Source organism: Bos indicus x Bos taurus, chromosome X, assembly GCF_003369695.1.
Source record: "Bos indicus x Bos taurus breed Angus x Brahman F1 hybrid chromosome X, Bos_hybrid_MaternalHap_v2.0, whole genome shotgun sequence".
Taxonomy (NCBI): domain Eukaryota; kingdom Metazoa; phylum Chordata; class Mammalia; order Artiodactyla; family Bovidae; genus Bos; species Bos indicus x Bos taurus.
In genome coordinates, this window is record NC_040105.1 from 108292441 (window position 1) to 108313281 (window position 20841).

The 20841-nt window shown below is 65.0% G+C and overlaps 2 protein-coding genes across 3 annotated transcripts; both read right to left on the bottom strand.

Moving 5' to 3' along the window:
* Window positions 1-5: 5 nt before the first annotated feature.
* On the bottom strand, window positions 6-4670 carry SRPK3 (SRSF protein kinase 3). Its single transcript, XM_027535506.1, has 15 exons — window positions 4523-4670; window positions 4321-4451; window positions 4082-4190; window positions 3863-3950; window positions 3511-3598; window positions 2842-2948; window positions 2590-2755; window positions 2460-2485; window positions 1848-1977; window positions 1537-1776; window positions 1352-1452; window positions 895-1002; window positions 750-819; window positions 575-667; window positions 6-462 (listed from the first exon to the last, which is right to left on the bottom strand). The coding sequence occupies exons 1-15, from the start codon at window positions 4648-4650 to the stop codon at window positions 278-280; spliced, it is 1770 nt and encodes a 589-aa protein (XP_027391307.1). The 5' UTR covers window positions 4651-4670; the 3' UTR covers window positions 6-277.
* PLXNB3 (plexin B3) lies at window positions 6-20841 on the bottom strand. 2 transcript variants are annotated; one of them, XM_027535505.1, is made up of 46 exons: window positions 20703-20841; window positions 19475-19571; window positions 16981-18024; window positions 16162-16341; window positions 15579-15707; window positions 15398-15498; window positions 14833-14962; window positions 14550-14706; window positions 14351-14459; window positions 14157-14271; window positions 13949-14074; window positions 13760-13876; window positions 13398-13491; window positions 13143-13312; window positions 12826-12977; window positions 12486-12591; window positions 11827-11957; window positions 11466-11642; window positions 11179-11371; window positions 10859-11101; window positions 10606-10767; window positions 10367-10518; window positions 10123-10223; window positions 9810-10033; window positions 9486-9664; window positions 9247-9313; window positions 8669-8996; window positions 8458-8561; window positions 8272-8368; window positions 7848-8026; window positions 7550-7710; window positions 7162-7309; window positions 6959-7023; window positions 6814-6889; window positions 6662-6736; window positions 4523-6406; window positions 4321-4451; window positions 4082-4190; window positions 3863-3950; window positions 2842-3598; window positions 1848-2755; window positions 1537-1776; window positions 895-1452; window positions 750-819; window positions 575-667; window positions 6-462 (listed from the first exon to the last, which is right to left on the bottom strand). In XM_027535505.1, exons 2-36 carry the CDS (start codon window positions 19499-19501, stop codon window positions 6302-6304), a joined length of 5724 nt encoding a protein of 1907 aa, XP_027391306.1. In that variant the 5' UTR covers window positions 19502-19571; window positions 20703-20841; the 3' UTR covers window positions 6-462; window positions 575-667; window positions 750-819; window positions 895-1452; window positions 1537-1776; window positions 1848-2755; window positions 2842-3598; window positions 3863-3950; window positions 4082-4190; window positions 4321-4451; window positions 4523-6301. The 2 variants fall into 2 exon arrangements, with proteins under 2 accessions (XP_027391306.1, XP_027391305.1); XM_027535504.1 differs by having other exon boundaries at window positions 19475-19588; window positions 20703-20808.

Genomic DNA, 20841 nt, shown 5'->3' on the forward strand with positions numbered 1-20841 from the left:
AGGTGTTTCAGGTCACACTTTATTAAGAAAAGAAACAGCACACTTCCCATTCAGAGGGCCCCTCTGTGAGGGTTGGGGGGCAGAACACATTCTGAAAGGCCAGGTCCTGGCCTCGGCAGATCTGTCTTCCCTGGCCTGCCCCGCCCAGGTGGGTATGAGAAAGCTCCCACTCAGCAGGGTGGGCAGGAACTGTCCTGCTTTCCCTGAAGGCACTAGGGGCCGGGGGTGTAGGGAGGGAGCCGGGCCCGCCCCAAGCTGCCCAAAGTGCCCACAGGGCCTAGGGATTGAGCCAAGGGTGCTGCAGGCAGTCGGCTGCACTGGCCCGCTTCTCGGGGATGTATTCCATCATGGGAAGCAGGAAGGCGCTGAACTGTGTGGCCTGCTCCAGGGGCCACTCGTACTTCTCCATGAGCACCTCGTATAGGCCCCAGTGCTTGAGGTTGTGGATATGCCGAAGCTCCCCTGGAGGCAGGCCAGCACGCCACAGGTCAGCCTCCTCCTGGGAGGCCTGTCATCTGAGACCCCTCGCTGGCCCCCAAGTTCCCACATCACCCCTCCATCCAGGTGGCCCCACCTCTCCGGTTGAAGAACTCCCGGGAGTAGCGGCCTGAGAGGGCAAAGGCTGGGGGGATGTCTCCTAACAGCTCCACAATGTGGGCGATGTGGTCTGTGGACAGAAAGGGAGCTGGGAGGTTGGCCAGGCGGCTGGGAGGTCCTGAGGCCGGACCCTGGGGTTCGCCACTTCCTACCCTCATCACGACTGTAGTCTTCTCCCGAGTGCGGTTCAAATAGGTAGTCGCCAGTGGCCAGCTCAAAGGCCTGAAAAGGGCAGAGGGTAAGGCTGTTGGCCCCAGTGAGTCTGCCCGGATGGGGTACAGCCACGGGCAGACATACCATGCACGCTGTGCTCCAGATGTCAGCTGGGGGCCCATACTCGGCGCCGATCAGCACCTCCACAGCCCGGTACTGCCGTGTCTGGATGTCCTCGGTGAAGTGCTTGTGCTGGAGGCAAGGGGAGCCCAGGGGAGGGGCTGGGGCCAGGGCTGGTCTGCCCTTAGTTGCCCTCAACATGTCTCCCACCTCTTGTGGGCCCATGCACCCCAGGAGCATCGTGGGGCTCGCTCTGAGCCTCAGGGGCCCCCCTTGTCCTAAGAGGGCCTGGCAAGATGACCTGAGACAGGCTGGTCCCTGCACCATGGCCGTCCACCCCCGCCCATGGGCCCAGTCCTGCCGACCAGGTGGGAGAGGTGCTGTTTTGGGCTCAGCCCTGGGACTGCAGCCTGAGGCAGGCATGGGGGTCTGGTCGAGCCCCGGGGACCAGCCTCATTCATAGCAGGGTGCCTGCTCATACCACCCAGCAGGCGTTGCCCAGGTCTGCGATCTTGATCTTGATCTTGTCTGCGTTTTGGGGCTCTAGGGGGTTCACCAGGAGGTTGGAGGCACCAAACGGTGCTGGGGAAGCAAGAGAAAGAGTGGCTGAGCTGGTTGGGCACTGGCCCAGCCCTGCCCACTGCCCGCTGGCCTGGTCCCACTTACTGCTAGGGGAGAGGAGGCCGCCAACCTCCCGCTGGTTGGACGAGCCTGAGAGGATGGAGCACGAGGCAGGGGAGAAGAGGGAGCCCGAGAAGCCTGAGGTCTGGGAGCCCGGGCTGAGGCTGCGGTTGCCCCTGGGGGCCGGGGATGAAGAAGCCGGCGAGGGGTCAGGCCCCACGCCGCCCAGGTGGCAACCGGAAGAGGATGTGGAGCCACTGCCCGCCTCGAGTCTGGAGCTGGAGTCTGGGGAGACAGGCCAAGGTGCTGAGTGGGCAGCCGCCGCCGGGGGGCCCGCTCCCTGCTCCCATCCTCACCCTCGGCCTGGGCCGCGGCCTCCATGGCCTCCAGCTTCTGCAGGTCACGCAGCCGCTCCTCCAGCAGCCGCTTCTGCTGTTTCCGCTTGCGCCGCATTTTCTTCCTCTTGTTTTTCGACAGCTTCCCCGTCTGCCGAGAACCAGGGTCAGCCTGGGGGTGCCTGGCAGCCAGCCACGGAGCAGCCCAAGTGTCTCCACGGGGCTCCCACAGGGGACAAGCTCTGCAGGTCCCAGGACCCCATGGCCACCAGGACATGGTCCTGCCACCTCGCCCACCTCCTGGGTCCCCTCCTGCCCTCCACTCTCCAGAGCTGGAGGCCAAGGAAGAACCAAGAAGCCTCTGGCTGGGCGCCAGCCTCCCCTGGGGCCAGCTGTTAACACATTGTCCTTTCGGGGAGGTGGTGGTGAGCCCCAGTGGCCACCCAGGGCCGTTTGGGGCTTGTGGCCCCCTCTGTATCACCCTCATCCAGGCCACCCAGCCTTTTGGAAATGCCCCTGCAGGAGTGTTGGGCAGCAGGGAGAGTTAGGGAGAAGGGGGAACCAGAGAGGCTGAGAGGTGAGCTCTGAGCAGATGGGAAAATGAGGCCTAGGAAAAGAGGCGGCCCAACTTACCAAGACCTCCTGGGGGGCGGTACTGACTGCGGTGGAGCAGGCAGAGCCGGGAGGAAGAGAAAGGAACTGAGACTCAGGCCGGGGCTGAGGCCCACGGGCCCTGCCCTGGCCCCACGCAGGATCTGGGTACCTGTGGAGCGGGATGGGGGTGGTGCCCCTGACTGTTGCCACTCTGTGGCCTCAGCGGCCAGGCGCCGGATGTAGGCATCCCCCACACACAGCAGAATGTTCTCGGGCTTGATGTCCGTGTGGATGATCTTGCACTTGGTGTGGAGGTAATCCAGGCCGTGCAGCACCTGTAGAGAGCCAGTCCTGAAGTCCACCCACCCTGCCCTGGCTGCGTGCCACAGGGCTCTTCCTGCCGAACTCAGGAAGAGCTCACCTGCCTCACAATGCTCTTCACACAGGGTACGGGCAGGCCCTGGTAGTTGGACTTGATGATCCACTTGAGCAGCTGATGGCCAAGGACCTCCAACACCATGCACACATCTGGGGCCAGGAGTGAAGGGCAGCCGCTGGGCATGCAGCTGGGGCCCAGGTCCTGCCCACCTTCAGCTGGGGTGGGGGAGCCCCGAGGCTCAGGCAGCATAGAGCTGGGTCTGGGAGGTCCTGTATCACCACTGTCCCGGTGGCGCTCTAGTGTCCCTGTCACTCTCTGGTGTGCCAGTTGGCACCGTACTTTCTGTGGTCTTCCTAGGGACAGGGCACTGGAGGAGTAGACAGGTTTCTCGGAACAGCTCCAGTCCTGTGTCCATGTCTGCCCAAGAGCCTATTGACAGCCCCCCCGAAAGGGAAGGCACACTGAGACGGTGCCTCCCACTTGGGGGTAACCTAGCCATGGATTGCCAATGCCAATCTGGTTATCTGCTCCACCCCCCATGCCCAGACACAAATCCCTGAAGTGGTGGGGGTATTTCATAGACTAGTGTCATTGGAAGGGATAAACAGCCCATCACACAGATAGCAAACTGAGGCCCCTGGAGCTGGAAGGCACCAGCCAGCTATCTCCTGCTGAGATGCCACACTTGTTTGCTCAGCCTGCAAAGGATATGGACTCCATTAACCCCTGAGATCCTGAAGTCATCGATGAGCTGGACAATGGTTTCTCTTTTGGGGTCACTGGGGTCACTGTCTCGGACCTGCAGTAGAAACCAAAGGTCCACATATGGCTTCAACCTCCCCCTTGCCAGCTGCTCCCCCGGGGTGGGCAGCCCCTCCGGCCCCCCTGTCCCGCTGTGCTTGGGCCTCACTGGAAGAAAAGCCTCAGGCCCGCCCTCCGGGTCCTCCCCCTCGGCCGAGCCAGCTGGAGCCTACCCCTGCGGGCGCCCCGCCCCAGCCTGTGGAGCCCGGCAGGCCCCAGGCGGCTCCCAGGGAGCTGGGAACGGGTAGGGGAGGCGCCTCACACATTTCAGGAGCTTGATCTCATCTACAGCTGTCTCCGTGTAGTGCCCCGCGCTCTTCACCACTTTGAGAGCCACAAAACGCTTGCGCCTGCAACACCGAGACCCATGTCGGCCGCCGGCACCAGACAGACCCACGGGGCCCTCGCCATAGCCGCAGGCGTGCCCAGGGGCAGGATCCCAGCTGGCATGGAGCCCCGGGGCAGGGGGGACGACACTCACTGGATGTCCCAGCAGAGCCAGACAGTGGAGAAGTGGCCCCAGCCCAGCTTGCGCACCACGTGGTACCGCCCATTGAACAGGTCCCCGATTTTCACAGGGTAGTAGCCGCCTGGAGAAGGGAGCCCACAGAGGCCGCTGAGGGTGGCGCCTTACCCCTGCCCCAGCACGGCACCGTGCTGCCGGGACCCTTGGCCCACGTGGGTGGGCTCCGGGCCCCCTCCTCCTCCCCGGGGCCTCACCCTTGCAGTAGTCCTTGGGGTCTTCCTGCTCCTCATCGTCGGAGCCCAGCAGCCCCTGCAGCATCTGAGGCGCAGGGGCGATGGGGGCCAGTTCGGAGCCGGAGGACTCGGGCCCGCAGGAGGCCTGCGAGCTGCGGGTGGGGCGGGCAGGCAGTGAGCGCGCGGGCCGCCAGGGGCCCCAGGCAGCCCGGCCTGGCCTTACCTGCTGCTGCTGTCGCTGTCGTCGCCACCGCAGCCGCCGCTTGCACTGGCGCTCATTCTGGCCGCGCTGCCCGCAGCTCCGGCGCCCCGGGCGGCCGCTCCTCTGGGGCCCGGTCGCAGCCCGTGCATTTATAGCCTCGGCTGCTGATCTCACCCGCCTTTATAAATAGCCTCCCAGCTGCTCGGCTGTGGGCAAGGTATGCAGCGGGGAGGGGGCGGCGCGGTGACAGCGGCCCTCGAGGGCCCGATCCCCCAGGACGAGCCCCCCGCCCCCATCCCAGGGCTGGCCAAGGGCGCCGCCGTGGGGACACAGTGTGCCACTGCCTCCCTGGGGAGTTCCCTGGCACCCTAGGGCCACCATACCGGGATGTGGTGACCTGGACCCCGGGCTAAGCTCCTGCACCCCAGGACTGGCAGAGGGTGCTGCAGAGTGGCCACGTGGTGGTGAGCTGGTCCTCAAACTGGAGTCCCGGGGCTCCAGAGCCTGGTACGGGCCCTGTGGGCACGGTGCCCCCTCTCATATGCCCTCGGGCAGTGGCCACAACTGAAAACATGCTCTGGCTTCTGGCTTGTGCAAGCCTGCCCAGAGGCGACCCCAGCCACTCTCGTGGGTACCTCACTCCCTGGCCACTCGGGTCCTGGAGCCCCAAGATGCGGCAGCCCAGTGTCCTCTCGTCCCTCCATGTGGCATCCTGAGGGGCCCTGGCCAGGCGCGGGTCGGGGGCGTGAGGTCTTCCCACCAGAGGTACAGGCCTGGGGGCTGCCCATGTGGGACCCCAGGGCTGCACGGCATGCCTGTGGCTCCCTGGGTCCATCTCTGCCTTGCTCCCTGGCTCCAACAAGTGCACATGTCCATGTGGGATGCACAGAGAGGTGTCCACCCTGGCCCTGCCCTCGGGGAATCTTCAAGTGGAAAGCAAAGGAACCCATGGCTCTAGTGGCCCAGGTCACACAGCCCTCCAAAGCCTGTGACCTTGGGGTGGTAGCCAAGGGACCAGGTTTTGAAGAATCCGGTCCCCCAAAACGGGGTGGGCAGGGGAACCTCCAGAGAGGGAGCAGGACACACTGGAGACCTCCGTGGCTGGTCTTGGCTGAAGACCAGCTGTGGGTGTGGAAGGCGAGGTGGGGCGAGGGGGCTTAGGTGATCAAGGAGCCCCCCAGAGCTTGCGGGCACGAATGTGGGGTTTCCGCAGAGGGTCATGGGCACTTTGGCTCTTTAGAGAGAACACGCTGATTGCTCCTGGGAGGGAATGGAGTCAGAATGGAGTAGAGGGAGCTTGGTAGTAACTGGTGATCCCAAGATGGGACATACTTGGTTCTACATCCCTGTACCAAAAAATAGTTGGGAAGGTGGGGTGGGCATAGATGGTGGTGGGAGGGCAGGGGCACCTTTCCTGCAGGGGTCATGTGAGGGAGGAGAAAAGGCCTTGGGGTCCTCTTTTTAGCATGTGGCAGAAGTTCTAGCTGCGGGCTGGGGGCTGGGCCAGGGCACCCAGGAGACTCACGGGGAAGGTGGGGCTGGGAACTGGGCATTTTCTAAAAAGACATGTTTGTGTTTTATTTCCAGATGTGATCCTCTAGCAAGCACATAAATACAGTGGGGGAGGGGGAAGGATTACTATAAATTAGAAAGAAGCCCCCCAGCAGCGTGGCAAGGAGGGAGAGGGGGAGGCCCTCCCACTCTGTGCAGACCACGCCTCGGTCACAGGCTCCATCCAGGGCTCCATCCTTTGTCGAGTGCGGGAAGGCGCGGAGATGGTGGGTCCTGCTGCCGCCTGACTCACAGTTCGGTCACCTTGTTCTCCACCAGCGCGGCCATCTGCTGCAGGCGGCAGGCCAGTTGCATCTTCTGGCCCACAGGATCCTCCTCCAGGGCACCAATGATCTACCAGGGCAGAGGAGGCCACCCAGCCTGAGGCCTTGGCCTCTGACCTGCCTCCATCTCAGTAGCAGGCTGGGAGCCAGACCTTCCTATCGAATCTTCCTCCATGAGGAAGCCGAGCCCCTTCCCCAGCCCCAGGCCCTTCCATTCCTCTGCCTACACTGGACCTGGACACTCCCGCCCCCAAGGGAGACTCCTGGGGCCTCCCTCTGGGCTCCAGAGGCACGCCCCTCTCCTCGGAGTGCCCCCAGGTCTCACCTGGTCATAGTACCTGTGGATGTGGGTGTAGAGTTCTTGCAGAGCTTGCAGGCAGTGGGGAGCCGAGGTGTAATTCTGGGGGAGGCACATGGTGGGTGAGGCCCCGGCCCAGACCTTGAGCCCCCAGCTTCCCCCTTCCCTTGTGTCCTCACCCCCGAGAGCTCAGTCAGAGCTGAATTCATCTCCTGGTAGCTCGCTGGAGGGCTCTGGCGGATATCAGAGTAGTATCTGCAAAAGGGCACAGAGTTAGAGGCAGGCAGCCCAGAAGGTCCCTAGTCCATGATGCCCAACACCTACCTCTCTACCATCTGCTTGTATCGAGGGATCTCCCGGGCGTAGAGCAGTTTGTTCACTGGGGAATCCTGCTCCGGGCGGGGTGGGCATAAGTGGGGAGGTGCCCCCTCCTGGGCCCACGCCCCGTGGGGGCCAGCCCCACCCAGGGCTCAGTGCAAAGCCCCTGTGGCTACCCTCTCCCCAGGCCTTCTCTCCTCGGCCCTCACCCGGCCCACTTTATGCTCCGAGACTGTGCAGGAGTCCATGAAGGTCTGGGCGATGACGGCGAGGACTGCGTCCACGTTGTCTGACACCCGCACGTCAAAGATGAGCTGCGGGTTCTTCAAGGTGTTCACCCAGAACCGCAGCAACAGGCTGGAGACACAGGCCAGCCGTGGAGTGAGTCCCGGCCAGTCCAGCTCAGCTCCTCCACCTGGACCCCCATGGCCCTGAGCTGCCTGGGGAGCTGGTCATACCAGGGGGGGAGGGGGGCGGGGAGCGACTGGTCACCCAAGGTGATGGCCCCCAGGCCTGGGTTCCTGTCCTGGCCATGCTGGCAGTGTCCTGGTCTCTCTGGGACTCCTCTGCCCGGGGCCAGGCTGGCAGGTGACACACCTGTTCGTTTTCCAGATGTGCAAGGTCTCCGGGTCCTCAATGCTGTGCTTCTCCGCCAGCTCATCCAGGAAGTCAAACAAGTACTTGACGGCGATGGGCACGGGCCGGTTCACGCTGAGGATGGCTTGGAAGGCGTCATCCACAAACTTCTGCAGCGTGCCCTAGAAGGCAGGGGATGGGGCAGTTTTTGGGGGGGTCAAGGTGGGGGGGCCCTTTGAGCTGCGGCCAGCTCCATCGTCCCACAGCATCTCCCCAGGTCTGTCCAGGTGCCCTTGCTGAGCCTCCCCGGGAGCCCCACCTTCATGGACAGCAGGCGGGTGAGGTAGATCTCTGGGATGGCCTTGGCCCGTGCCCGCTCCCGGTCCCGGTCCCTCAGGCTGCTCCGCCGCGCCTTGGCTGCCTCAGGCTCCTCGGGGGCTTTCACCAGGTGCCACAGATGGACCCCACCCTCCTCGCTATCCTCCAGCATGGGGGTGTCTGAGGGTGCAGAAGCTGGGCCTCAGTCCTTGGTCCCCCTGCACCCATGCCACCAGCCGGGGAGCTCCAGCTCACACCCAGGAGCTCCCTGAAGGTGACATGCCGCCACCTTTGTCCACCCACGGGCCTGGGCCCAGTAGGGAGTCTTGGCTTCCCCACTGATGAGGTGTTGGGAGACCCAGGTAGGGCCGATGGCATGGCCTCGAGCTCCTGGGGGCCTGTGATCCCAGTGGGACCACACTCACTCTCCCCCGATGGGCAGCTGGGGGCCAGGCTCTGGGAGATGATGCCTCCTCCGTTGTGCAGCTGGGGGATGAGCCTCACCGTGGCTCCGTCTGGGACCTGGTGGGGAGGGGGGCAAAGGCTGGGCTCCTTCCCTTGCCAAGCCCGAGGCAGGGGGCCTGCCCCCCCAGACCCCACCTGCCAGGCACCTTGTAGTGTTGCAGGGTGTTGAGTCTCTTCCAGCGGTTCTGAGTCACCGATGTCACGTCCTCATCTGACAGGGTGAGGTGACCCGCCAGGCCTGAGCGCCACTCTGGGGGTGCGGGGAGGGGACCCGGGGGAGCCAGTGAGCCCACAGCCCATTCCTGTTGGACAGAGCCGAGCTGCCAGGGGCGAGGAGAGCCTGGGGCGGGCACTCACCAAGATCCAGGGTGTGCGCCGAGGGCCTCTGGGAGAACGGGGTGCCCTTGTAGATCTGATCCAACACCTTCTCCTTGACCTGAGTGATTGTGTCTGTGTCGAGCACCCGGGTGGGGATGTGCAGTGCTGTGTTGCTCCTTAATGGCCCGCCTGGCCCCGGGCTGGCCAGCACCATCAGCGTCAGGGCCCGGAATTCCACATCCTCCCGCAGCAGGCGGCTGTCGTTCAGGGTCCGTTTTGCCTTGCCTGTCACTGCGTCCACGGGGCCCTTGTCCACCTGGTACTGGATGGCCCGGAGGAGCATGTATATTGGTTCACCAGCCACTTCCTACAAGCATCAATCCGGGGATCAGCCGGCTGCGTGAGCTCACAGGGGCAGCTGGCTGCGCGGAGCCAGGGCAGAGGGCGGCCCATGCCAGCAGGCTCGGCTTTGCACGCGGCCAGGGCAAAGGTTCACCACCTATCCCTTACCGACACCCTGCCCTTGTGCCCGACACCCCCTTGGAGGGATCGGGCCACAGGTCAGGTAGGCCCGAGGCAGCAGCCCTGGCATGGGGTGAGGGGAGAGGGGCCCTCACCCTCAGGAAGGCGTAGAGGCATATGGACACCCAGTTGGTGAGCAGCTTCTCTGCCATGGTCTCTGTCCTGCATGGAGCGGGCCCCAGGTCAGAGGGGCTGTGCAGGGGCCATCTTGTCCCCCACCCAAGGCCAGTGGCAGAGAACAGGCAGGGCTGACTTGCCCTACCAGTGGCTCGGGACCCAGCTGGCCGCCTGGGGCTCCCCAGGCCCACCCTGCCCAGAGCCATCCAGGGCCAACCTGCGCAGCATGAGCTTGGGGTTCTTGCGCACGTAATGGGAAGCTAGGTCACTGAGCAGCGTCCTCATGATCTCGGTCAGGTACTCGAGCTTGCTGTGCAGTGCCAGGGACAGCAGCGAGGCCACGTGGCAGCGGTCCCGCTGCGAGAAGCTGGGTTGCCCCTCCAGGGTGTGGATGAGCTAAGTGGGAGTGGCGGGGCACCAGCACTCATTCTGGGGAGCCCGGCAGCCCACATGGCCTCCCACCATGCAGCCCGTGTCTGCCGACCACCCAGCCTCCCTCTTCGCCCCAGGCCCCCCTCCAGCCTGCCCGCATGGCCCTCACGGTCAGGAGGAAGAGCTTGCTGTTGAGCAGGTTGGAGAGCTGCATGAGGCCCTGGTGCACGGGTGCGCGGTGACCCTCTTCACCCAGCCCCTCGACGGCCGGCTGCAGGGTGCCACCACTGCGCCCGGGGAAGAGGACCCGCTCGGTGTAGGTGCGGTAGTCCACAAAGGGGATCCCGCTGGCCTCCAGGTCGCTGCTGAGGTCAGTCATCTCTGTCATCAGGTCTGCAGGCCAGGAGCCACCGGGGTCTGAGCTCGGGAGTGGCTCTGCCCGCGTCCCGCTCCCCCCGCCTGCCCACCCACCCCCGCCCCACCTGTGAACTCCTTGCGGCACTGGTCACCCACGCCGATCTCCAGGTTCTCCAGCTGCACCAGAACCTTCTGGTAGTCCCGCAGGGCTTGCTTGCTCTTGTGCCTGCCGCCGGGGGACCGAGCGTCAGCCACACAAGCCGGCCTGCCTGGGCCGAGACCCCCAAGCCCAGATGGCCGACTGTGGGGCACCCTTGCCATAAGTGAAGAGGGGACTGGACTGGACACTGGCGTGTATGTGATCCTCACCTGTACATGAGGGTCAGGAGGAGCACGGCAGTGATAAGCAGGGCTGCGCCCACGCCCAGGCCCACCTGGGCCTCCACGGGGAAGGCAGACAGCACGGGTTCCACCTCATACTGGACCGGGCCCAGCGCCAGGCGCACGTTGCCCATTTGCACCTGGGGGTGGTGGGAGGCACAGGATTCCTGAGCACTGGCTCTGATGGCTCCGGCCGCCCACCCCTGTGCCTGGGGTCCTAGCCTCACCACGAACTGCAGCAGGGTGCCTGAGCCATTGCTGGGCTGTGGGACCCGCGGGGGCGGCTCACAGTACAGGTGGGTGAGTGTCAGCGTCTTCACCAGGCACTCGCCGTCGCCAATGTGCACGTGGACTTCCTCCTTGCTGATGGCCAGGTTGAGGCCCTCGCCCTGGGAAGCCAATCACGGGCCTGAGTGGAGTCACTCAGCCTGTGTCTGCAGGTCCCCCCAGCCCCCCAGGACTGCTGGCTGAAACCCTGACCTCCACATCCAGGATGTGGCCTGGCTTGAGGCGGTAGGGGCGGGTGGGCCCCCCCTCATGATGGAGGGGGGCCAGCCGAGGGTTGGGCTGGTACAGGAAGTCCTGGCCCCCACTGGCACTGGCAAAGTCCACATGCACGTTATCCAGGCTGAAGAAGACCCGCCGGGGGCTCGCCGTGTCAGGCACCGCGGGGCTCCGGCAGAGGAGGAGGGTGGATGAGTTGATGGAGCACACGCTGGAGCACTGGGAGGGGGCAGGCCGAGGTGGGATGAGCTGGGGGCTCCCGGCCTGCCCCGATCCCTTGCTGAGCACAGGCTCACCTGCAGCCAGCCCCGCTCCAGCTGGGTACAGGCCTGGGGGGCCGCAGCCGGAACCTCACAGCCGCTCCTAGGGGTCAGGTCCTGGGACTGCAGCTTCACAGCGGTCCCCTCCGAGGTCTCCAGCCACACCGACAGCAGGGGCTGCTGTACAACGTCCAGGCCCGTGCCCCTAACTCGGATCAGCCGCCCGCCCCTGTGCCGGGATGGGACTCAGCACGGCCCGGGCAGCCCGGCCCCATCCTGCCACCCCACCCTGCTGGCAGGGTGCAAGTGCACCAGGTCCTCACCCCCGGAAGCTGACACTGGGCTCGGCTGCGACGAGCTGGGGGTTGGCAGTGTAGTGGAAGGGGCTGGTGAGCAGCAAGCGCTGGGCCTGGCCGAAGACCACTCGGACCACTGCATCTCCTGGGCTAGCCTGGGGCATGGTGTGGCACACGATGGCCTCAGGACACACCGGCTCTTGGCTGCAGGGTGGGGAGTGGTCTGGCACCTTGGGTTTGAGCCTCAGCCTGGCCAGCCCGCCAGAGACCCACTTTGCCTCCCCCACCAAGGGCAGAGACCCCCCACCACCACTGTACGCCAGGGGACCCGGGCCCGTTGGGAGCACCCCCAGCTGGTAGCAACCAGCTGGAAGCAGGAGCCACTTACATAGGGCAGGGCTGGCTGCCCACAAAGGCGCTGATGTTGCCTCCTGTCTGGAGGCGCTGTCCGTGGATGGTGAGCTGGGTTCCCCCTGCCTGGGGGCCCCTCTGGGGACTCAGGCTCAGCAGGACAGGGTCCTGGGAGACAGGGCAAGCTAGGGCAGGCATAGCCATCTGGCCTGGCATTTCCTCACCTTGGTTCCAGTCCCTAAAGCCCTGTGCCCCACTGCCATGCCCCACCAGGGGGTGCTCTGGTCCCCTCCCTGTGTCGTCTTCTCCTCAGCCCCAGCTCTAAGCCCTAAGATGCCGTCACCTCCTCGGGGACCTCCTCATCACCTCCTCGGGGGTGCTGTCTGTGCCAAGGGCTTCCTGGCTCCAGAAAGGGCCCCGGACAGGAGGACAGGAGGGCTCAGGCTGGCACCTGGAGGCATCTCTGCTCTCCTGCATCCCTGTGCCCTCCTCACTCTCCCACCTTGGCCCCCAGCCCACCCCACACTCAGTGGCCAGAATGACCCCTCAGATCACATGGCTTCCTTCCTGGACAAGAGGCAACTCTTCCTGCTCCCCTCAGGTCAAGTTGGAAGTGCTCATCCAGACGTCACTAGCCTTCTGCCCCTTCTTGCTACAATCCCCTGGTATGGGCACACACCCTGGGCAGGCACTGACCTGGTAGGTGAAGTACTGGGTTGAGATGCCTGGGGGCCGCCCTTTGATGGCCACTTGGATCGGCCCCATGGTGCGGTTGGGGGCAGGCGATGTGACACACACGATCCTGGTGATGGAAAGCCCATGGCTGCTCAGGGGCTCTTGCCTGGCGGGAGCCATGGGGCATTTGCCAGCCGCTGCCCAAGGCCCAGCCCCCCTCTCTCTGGCTTATCATCCTTTGGTGCATCTGACCCCGGGCCCACGTGTCTTGGCTCCAAGCCTCCCTTCTTTCTGGGTGGCCAGTCTCTGCGGGTCTCCCTGGGATGGCATCCCTCTGCCCCTGGCTACCAGTATGCCTCACCGGGTTGAGATGCGGTAGAGAGATGGCTCAGGCCTGCAGGGCCAGCCAGCCACGCTCACAGCGTCCTGCACGTCGGCGAAGTCCCGGCCCAGGTTAGAGCCCTGGATGGTGAGAACCAATCCGCCCTCAGGGGGACCAGTCAGGGGCTCAACCTGTAACCGAGAAGGATGGTGAGGGAATGCCCTTGACCCACACCCACTGAGGGGGGGGGGTGGGCAGGGCTGCTAGGACCAAGAAAGTGGGGGCTAGGAGTTGAGGGGAGGAGGCGGGTGGCTAGGCCGTGGGAGGGGGTGGTGGGTGCAGGTTCAGGGGCTCACAGTCTCAATCCTGGGTGTGGGACACAGCGTCTCCACGGCTCCAGGTGGGCATAGCGGCCCATAGCGACAGGCAGGCTGGCCGTGGCTGCACCACAGGCAGCCCAGACTCCCATTGGCTGCCTGGCAGTGGCTGCAGTCGGGGTGGCCCACAGCGCAGTCGTACAGGGTCACTGGTGGGGGGGTTTAGGAGGCATGGTGAGGCGCCCCCGCCGGCTACATGCCCTGCCCTGCCCGCCCCACCGCCCCCGAGCTGACCATGAAGACTGTGGGCATTGTCCAGCCGCTGGCCCTCGCCCCGGGTGACGTAGATGGGCACCGGGAGCTCCCGCTGGACCATGGAGGGCTGGAACTGGGAATGGAAGGGAGGGTCAGGCCCAACGCAACTCAGAACCTCCCAGGACCCCCGTCCGCCTCCTCCGGGAAGCTCTTCCCCACATGGATGCCCCCTCACCCCCGCCTGGTGCAGGGCACATCTCCCAGCCGTGGCCTGCCCAGAGCAGGCCTCATGGGTGTCAGTGGGTTAAAGCGGGCAAGCGAGCCCCCGAGGGCCTGGGACAAGCCCAGGCGGCAGAAGGTGTCCAGCGGCAAGTGAGACTGGGGGTTGGGCACCTGCCCACCTGCTGGGCCTGGCAGTGAATGAGGCCCGAGTCCCCAGCCACCTCCTCCAGGGATGCTGGCAGCCTCTGCAGTTGTCCGGGCAGCTCCAGCCAGCAGTGGTAGGAGGCAGGCAAGCCCTAGGGGATGTATGCCATCAGCAGCCTGAACGCCATCATCTGCCCCCGGCCCCCACCTGCTGGAATGCTCACCTGGAAATGCTGAAGGTTCTGCACACGGAGGGCCAAACGGCTCTCCCAGCCCACTGGCACCAGGAGGGGGCCCACCAAGCCCTCGACCCGAGGACAAGCCCCCGGGCCACGCACCTGGATGTCCGCCTGGCCAGAGGAGACCGCTTAGTGCTTTGGAAGGCAAGGGGCCTGGGGGCAGGGGGTTGTGGGGCAGGGTGGATCCACTCACCTCTTGGGTGCTGTAGATGGTCCTCTCGCCCTCTGGACAGCGTTCTCCATACACACAGTGGCTGCTCTGGGGGCACCAGTGGCAGCGCCAGAGGCTGCCCACACAAGCACGGCACCTGGGAGGGCAGGGGGCTGCTGAGATGGGGCACTATCTAGGGTCCCCACCCCTACCCCGCAGCCAGGCTGGGCACTCACGGGGCAGCTGCCTCCAGGGCTGTGACTGCGCTGCAGTCATAGAAGGAGAAGTTGGTGGCAGCCACGGTCACGTCCTCGAACATCAGGGCCAGGGGCAAGGTGATGTGGTCTGGGAGGGGGATGGCAGCGGCAGGGCAGGTCAGGTGGCTCCTGCCTCTTCCAGTTCCTGCCCTCACCCCTCACCCCAGGGGCCCCTCACCTGTGCCTGGAGGGTTCAGTGGCAGCTGGTCCTGGGGAGGGGTGACGCAGGCCACCTGGGGCCCTTCCACATGAGCCAAGCTGTCATAGTTGCCAAAGGCGCAATGGAAGTATTCGTCCGTGGCCAGGGTGGGCAGCCGGGGTACCGACAAGGTGACCTAGGGCACATGCAAGGAAACCCAGCAGGTGGGGGCCTTTGGAGGGGGCCACGGGACTGAGGCAGAGGGGTCCAGGCAGGGAAGGTGTGGGCAGAGGCAGAAGGAGAGAAGGAAAATGGGGCTCACCTGGCCCTGCTCCTGGCGGGGGTGGTGGGCCGGTAGCACGCTCTCAATGTGCAGACAGAGGCCGTCCGCGTACGTCCACAGCCACTGGTTGGGCTGGGTTGCCCGCCTGCATTGGCTCTTGCGGGTACACCTGGGGGGCAGAGGCCTGATGGGGCCTTGCGTGGGACTCAGGCTCCCTGGGTGATGGGCAGTGAGGGGCATGATATGGTCCAGGTGGAGCGCAGCAAGCGGGGGGCAGGGAAAGGGACTCCGCTCAGACAGGAAGGGGTTGACCCCTCAGTGCCTGGGGGCTGACACACGGCCTTTGGCCGTGACTGTGAGTCGAGGGCTGCTGCTGCGGTGGAGACGAGCACACGGACCTGAGTGAGGGGCGCCATCAGGGACTGATTCCTTGGGCTGCCAGGTGGAGGGGAGCTGGAGTGGGCCAGGGGGCACCCGAGAGAGGCTGACAGAGGCCTTGCCCAGCCTGAGGCAGTGTTGACAAAGGGACACCAACCAGGCTGGGGGAGGTGGACTGACCTCCAGGCCCACCTAGAAGCACTGCAGACACAGTGTCCTGCCTCACCTGCCCTGCAGGACGCACCAGCCGCACAGAGGGTCCTGGGCCTGGAGGCAGCTGCTGCAGTCTGGGAGCTGTGGGCAGGCTGCCACGGGTACCCGGGCCACCTGGACAGGAGGCAGAGGGCAGAGGTGGTGGGTGCAGGGCCTCGGGCTTCGTGTGCCTGGGCCCCTGGGACAGCCCTCACCTGCTGGGACGTCAGCACGTAGAGGTGGCTGCCACTGCTGTCCACGAGCAGGTCGGGGCTGATGGCTGAGCCCGGGGTCCCCACTTGCTGTGAGTGGTACACCTGGCCTTGAGTGCCATTGAGAAAGACCTGGGGGAGTGGGGGACAAGGCCCGCTCTCAAGATGGCCACAAGCCAACCATTCGGGGCAGGTACTGTCATGGCTGGGGTTCTAGGGGAACCTCCTGGCCCACAGAGCCGGTTCCCATTCCCCCCAAGACAGGGCAGCTGGGCCAGGCCATTGCGGGTGAGGCAGGCCCCCGGGCATCCAGTGTGCCCAAGTAGCCTACTTGATTGAGCCTTACCCAGCTAAGGGAGACATGCAGACCATGAAGAAGCAAGAGTCCCCTGTTACCAGCTGCAGCTGCCGCGGGACATCCCTAAGCTACACATCCAGAGGTGGAAGGAGACGGATGCTTCTGTGAGCCGTCCCAGGGTAGGAGGGCATCCAGTAGGGCCACTGAGGCCAGTCCCGGCCTGGCAGCATAGAGGCTGGGCACTGGGGGGTCTGGCTGAGGGCCGCCTTGCCTTCCTCAGGCCCTTACCTTGTGCAGCTGGCCCCGGACATCCCCGAGGAAGGCGATCGTGTGTCCGTCCGCCTGGAGGGCCGCGACAGCACTGATGGAGTGTTTTAGCTGCAGCAGAGGCCCTGCCTCCACAGGCTGGCGGCCTGCGATGGGGCTGGGCGTGTGTTCATCGCCACAGGGGTATGACTCTGGGGAGTCCTGCAGAAATGAGGACGAGCGGGGAAGGAATTAGTGCCCAGAAGAGGGAGGCCGGAGGTGCCTTCCCTGGGCCCTGGTCTGCAGTCCGTGGAAGAGGGCAAGGCAGCTGGTAGGACGTGCCCAAAGTCGCACCTAAGAGGGAGAGATGATGAGCCCGGAGACTTAGCCTAAGCTGGCCCTCCGTGTCATCCTCTAAAGCAGAGGTCACTGGTAATGGGGAAAGCATCCAGCCACCCTTGGCCAGACAGTGGCTGGATGGCTCAGAGAGTCCCTGGTGGCTCAGATAGTGAAAGTGTCTGCCTACAGTGCGGGAAACCTGGTTTGATCCCTGGGTTGGGAAGATTCCCTGGAGAAGGAAATGGCAATCCACTCCAGTATTCTTGCCTGGAAAAATCCCATGGACGGAGGAACTTGGTGTGCTACAGTCCATTGGGTCGCAAAGAGTCGGACACGACTGAGCGACTTCACTTTACCCTTGGCCAGGACCTGTGACAGCCGCAGCTCTGGGCTGGGAGATGATTCAGGTCCACAGAGGGCCAGGGCCAAGGAGGCAGGCTGGGATAAGATAAGGTTGCCAGATGCCAGCGTGCAGAGTCCCAGGGGACAAGTCAGGGGTGAGGCCTGGGCCCAGTCACTCACGGGCGGCAGGGTGACACAGCGCGACGTGACGCCATATTCCACGGTGGCTTCCTCGGTGCCGCTGGGGCCCCTGCCGCCTGCCGTGTAGCAGAGGCGCCGGGCTCGCTCCATGCTGGCATCCAGCTCGGCCAGGGGAAAGGCGCACAGGGCCGCCTGCACGCCCCTCAGGCCGGCGGCAAAGGCCCCCAGTAAGGCTCCTGGGGCAAGGGCAGCGGCCTGTACGAGCCCGTGGCCCCGGCAGCTGAGGGGCACTTCTACGTAGGAGTAGAGGTTGGCATCCCTCAGGCAGACCCGGGCCACATACGAGCGATACTCGGCCTGCGCCCAGTCCCCGCGGCGCCGAAAGACAAAGTAGGCCGACTGGGCGTCGGCGAGGGCTGCCACATAGCTGTTGTTGTAGTCGGAGAGGTCACCCACCACCAGGCGGCCCAGGCCCTCGCTGGAGAAGGGCTGTGGCCCAGCCAGCTGGCGCACCGTCAGGGGTGGCACCCCTGCCGACAGCTTGCCTGCCAGGCCCCGGGCCACCAGCAGGAGGTCCCGGTCGGGTCCAGACACCACCAGGCCCACCGTGGGCACCCCCAGGGTGTTGGCGGCCACGAACTGCCCGTCGCCTGGGTCCTCAGCCCGGTAGAGGAGTTCTGCCACATCCTCCAGCCGGCGCTTCTCGCACACACCCTGCCGCACCTGCCCACAGGCCACCAGCTCCCGGGCCCGCCCGCTGACCAGCAGCAGCTGGTTGGTGTTGTCGGTGAGCCGGGCCTGCGGGCACTCGGCTGGGTCCCGGAAGGGCACGCAGTCAGGGCTGTCGAGGACGGGACCCGTGATGGCCACTGACTCCAGCTGCAGCTCGGGGCTAAGTTGGAAGAGGCGATTCACCGCACCCACGTAGAGCGCCCCCTGGCCCGGTGCCAGCGCCAAGTGGTGGAGGGTGGTGTTGGGTGCTGAGAAGTGGTGCGCCCCAGTTGGGGTGGGTGGCAGGCACAGCAGTGGCAGCATGAGCAGCAGGCGGGCACCCAGCAGATGCCGGGGTGCCATCTCGGGGCCCTGGGGGAGGCCAGGCAGGAGGGCGTAAGTCAGGGTGACCATGGGAACTGAGTGCTGGGGGGCAGGAGGGACAGGCAGACAGAAAGGGAGGGAGAGAAAGGCGGAGAGACAGAAGCAGAAAGCTGGGGCAGACAGAAGCAAAGGGAGAGGAGAGAGAAAAAGTCCAAGCGACTGGGGGACCAAGAGAGGGATGGAGAGTCCCCAGGGATGACAGTGGGGTGCCCATGCATGTGTAAGGGAAGAACTTTCTTCATCTTCCACTTTATATGCAGATCCTACAAGGCCAAGAGAAGACCTGCAGAAGGACTGGGTCACCGAGAGAGGAGAGACCCCTGAAAGACCCTATAGACAGCAGGGGCCAGTGGCCAGGGCCAAGGCAGAGAACAGAGGGCTTGGGGGATAGAGGCGGGTGTGGCCCAGACTGAGCTGGGGGTGCTCAGTGCCGAGGCAGGGGAGGTGCAAGGGACCGAGAGACCACCCAGGGTTCAGGGATCAGGGGAGGCCAGTCCTTTGCTCCATGGCTCCAGCAGCCAGGGGTCCACCAGGGTCTGGCATGGAGAGTGTTGATGGGGATGGGGTATGAGAAGACAGGGCAGAGACTTCCTTGGTGGTCTGGTGGCTAAGACTCCATGCTCCCAATGTAGGGGCCCTGGGTTTGATCCCTGGTCAGGGAAATTGATTGCACATGCCACACGTAAGACCCAGCACAGCCAAATAATTAAATAGAAACTTAAAAAAGACAGGGCAGAGAGAAGACAGGCAGAAAGAGTGGGCCCAGGGGAGTGAGAGGAGCGCTTGAAGGAAAGCTCGAGCCAGGAGTCAGGCATCCCCACACCCCAGCCTGCAGCCATTTAGGGTCCAGACCGGAGGGACCCCCCCGCAAGCCCCCACCCTGCCCCGGCCCTGTAGGGGCCCAAGGTCAAGCCCGAAGCAGAAGGCTCTGAGTGGGGTCCCTGCTGTGCCTTCCAGCTCACCTCCTGGCCAGGGGCAATTAGCAGCCTTGCATGGTGCCCAGGTGGCAAGGTGACACATCACGAGCCCCTGGGCCCATGACCTCCTGAGCCTCCCTCCTCCTGAGCCCGGAGGCAGAGCCCCAGAGACGGGGCAGAAAGCAGGTCCTGAGTTGTTGACTGAGGGTCCCACACTGTTGGGGGTGCGGGCAGGCACCAGCCAGGAGGGCACCCGCGGGCATTCCATAGCCAGCAGCTCCAGCTCCCATGGGTGTGCCAGCTGCCGGGAGAGCCCCCGAGGAAGGCCCCTGCGCCCTTATCTCAGGGGCACAGACAGGAAGGTCAGGCCTGCCTCAGGGACTGGGCCATTTCCTCTGGAGCCCGGTATCAGCGGCCGTGTCTGGGGTGGGTCTGAGGCTAGAGGGCCTGCAGCTGGAGGTGCTGGGCAGGGGACCCCTGGGCTCCAGGCTTTTCTGTGCTCGAGGGACTCGGGTACTTACCCTGGCGGACAGCAGCAGCAGAGGCATCTCCTGGGTGGCGTGGCAGACACCTCCTGGGTTCAACTGCCCCGGGGCAGTGGTGACGGACACAGGATGCCTGTAGGGGGCATTGTCCTGAGTGGGAGGGAGACAGTCGAGGCTTGGCCCCATTCACATTCACCCCGCAGGAGGAGGGGGCCAGGGCCTGGCAGGCGGGCTCCCCCACAGCTGGCAGCTTTGTCTCTGCCCCAACAATGTCCCTTCTGTCTGGAGGCCCAGGCCAGGGACCCACTCTCTGGTGTTCCTAGTCCCACATCCAAGCTGCCCTGACCCGGGGGCTCCCTGTCGCTTCCCACCCCCAGGGAGACACCCTCCTGGGGATCTGGAGACAAAGGGGGCAGAGTGCCTTCAGCCAGAAAAAATGAAACCCACACAGCCAGTTCTCCCATGCCCACCCGGTGCCAGCCACCAGGCTCCTCTCCTTGTGCCCCCAGGGGTCCCTGTGAAAGGCCTGGAGGAGGTCACGGAGTGCTGGCCCCCCCGAGGGTCAGCCCCTGCATGGGCAGTCTCACCCTCTGCAGCCTTGGCGCCTGGCTGGAGGCAAGCCTTGGCCCTCAATGCCTGCCTTTGTTGCAGCCGGAGGCAGGGGAGAGGCCGGCCAAGGCAGCACCCCCTGCCGGGAGACCTCTTCCTATGCCCCCAACTCCCCACCCCCAGGGACTGGCAAAGTCGTGCCAGGTACAATCTGGTGCCAGTGGAGGGGGCCGTAGCCAAAAGGATGCACAGGAGCAGATGGGCACCCAGCCTTCAGCCTCGGGTGGGGACAAGACTACCAGCAGGTGGCCAGCTTCCCATACCAGGCTCACATGGCCCCGTCTGCACACCGAGCCGACAGTGCTCAGGCCGTGGCTGTGGGGCGGGAACCAGTCAGGGTCCCCCTCTTGCCCACGGTGTGCAACCGCAGCAAGCTCCAGGGCCCAGTGGCAGTGGCAAGGCTGGCAGCCACCTGGCTGGGCCGGTTGGGTAGCTGTGGGGGTGGGCAGCAAGGTGGGCTGCTTCCCTACCACCCGTGCCCTGCCCCGTGGCCAGAGGCACCAAATCTCCCATTTGGGGCCATAATGGGAGTCTTACCACCCAGCTTTGGGGCCACCCCCCTGGCTGGGGTGGGGAGATCCATGCCCCCCACTCCCCCACCCTTGACCTGGAGGCCCCTGAACCCTGTGCCTGGCCAGCCCCGGCTCCTGCCTACCTGGGTGGGGCTCCTGGCCGGGGCCGAGAAGCAGCTGGCAGTGCCAGGAATGAGTCCCGGCCTCCCTCCCCACAATGCAATTGCGCCCAACCCGCCTCATCCCGGTGGCCCAGCCTGGGCAGTCCAGCCCCTCCGTGCC

Bases quoted from the DNA above. Each gene is read 5' to 3' on its own strand.
- SRPK3 (XM_027535506.1), bottom strand. From the start codon at position 4,650: ATGCACGGGCTGCGACCGGGCCCCAGAGGAGCGGCCGCCCGGGGCGCC. The intron at 1,777-1,847 runs GTGAGGATGGGA...CTGTCTCCCCAG, and splicing joins GGCCGCGGCCCAGGCCGAGG to ACTCCAGCTCCAGACTCGAG. The intron at 463-574 runs GTGGGGCCACCT...GCCTGCCTCCAG, and splicing joins GGAGTTCTTCAACCGGAGAG to GGGAGCTTCGGCATATCCAC.
- PLXNB3 (XM_027535505.1), bottom strand. From the start codon at position 19,501: ATGCCTCTGCTGCTGCTGTCCGCCAGG. The intron at 14,963-15,397 runs GTGAGGCAGGAC...TCTGCCCCCCAG, and splicing joins TGGTGCGTCCTGCAGGGCAG to GTGTACCCGCAAGAGCCAAT. The intron at 13,492-13,759 runs GTGGGCAGGTGC...TTCCATTCCCAG, and splicing joins TTCACTGCCAGGCCCAGCAG to TTCCAGCCCTCCATGGTCCA.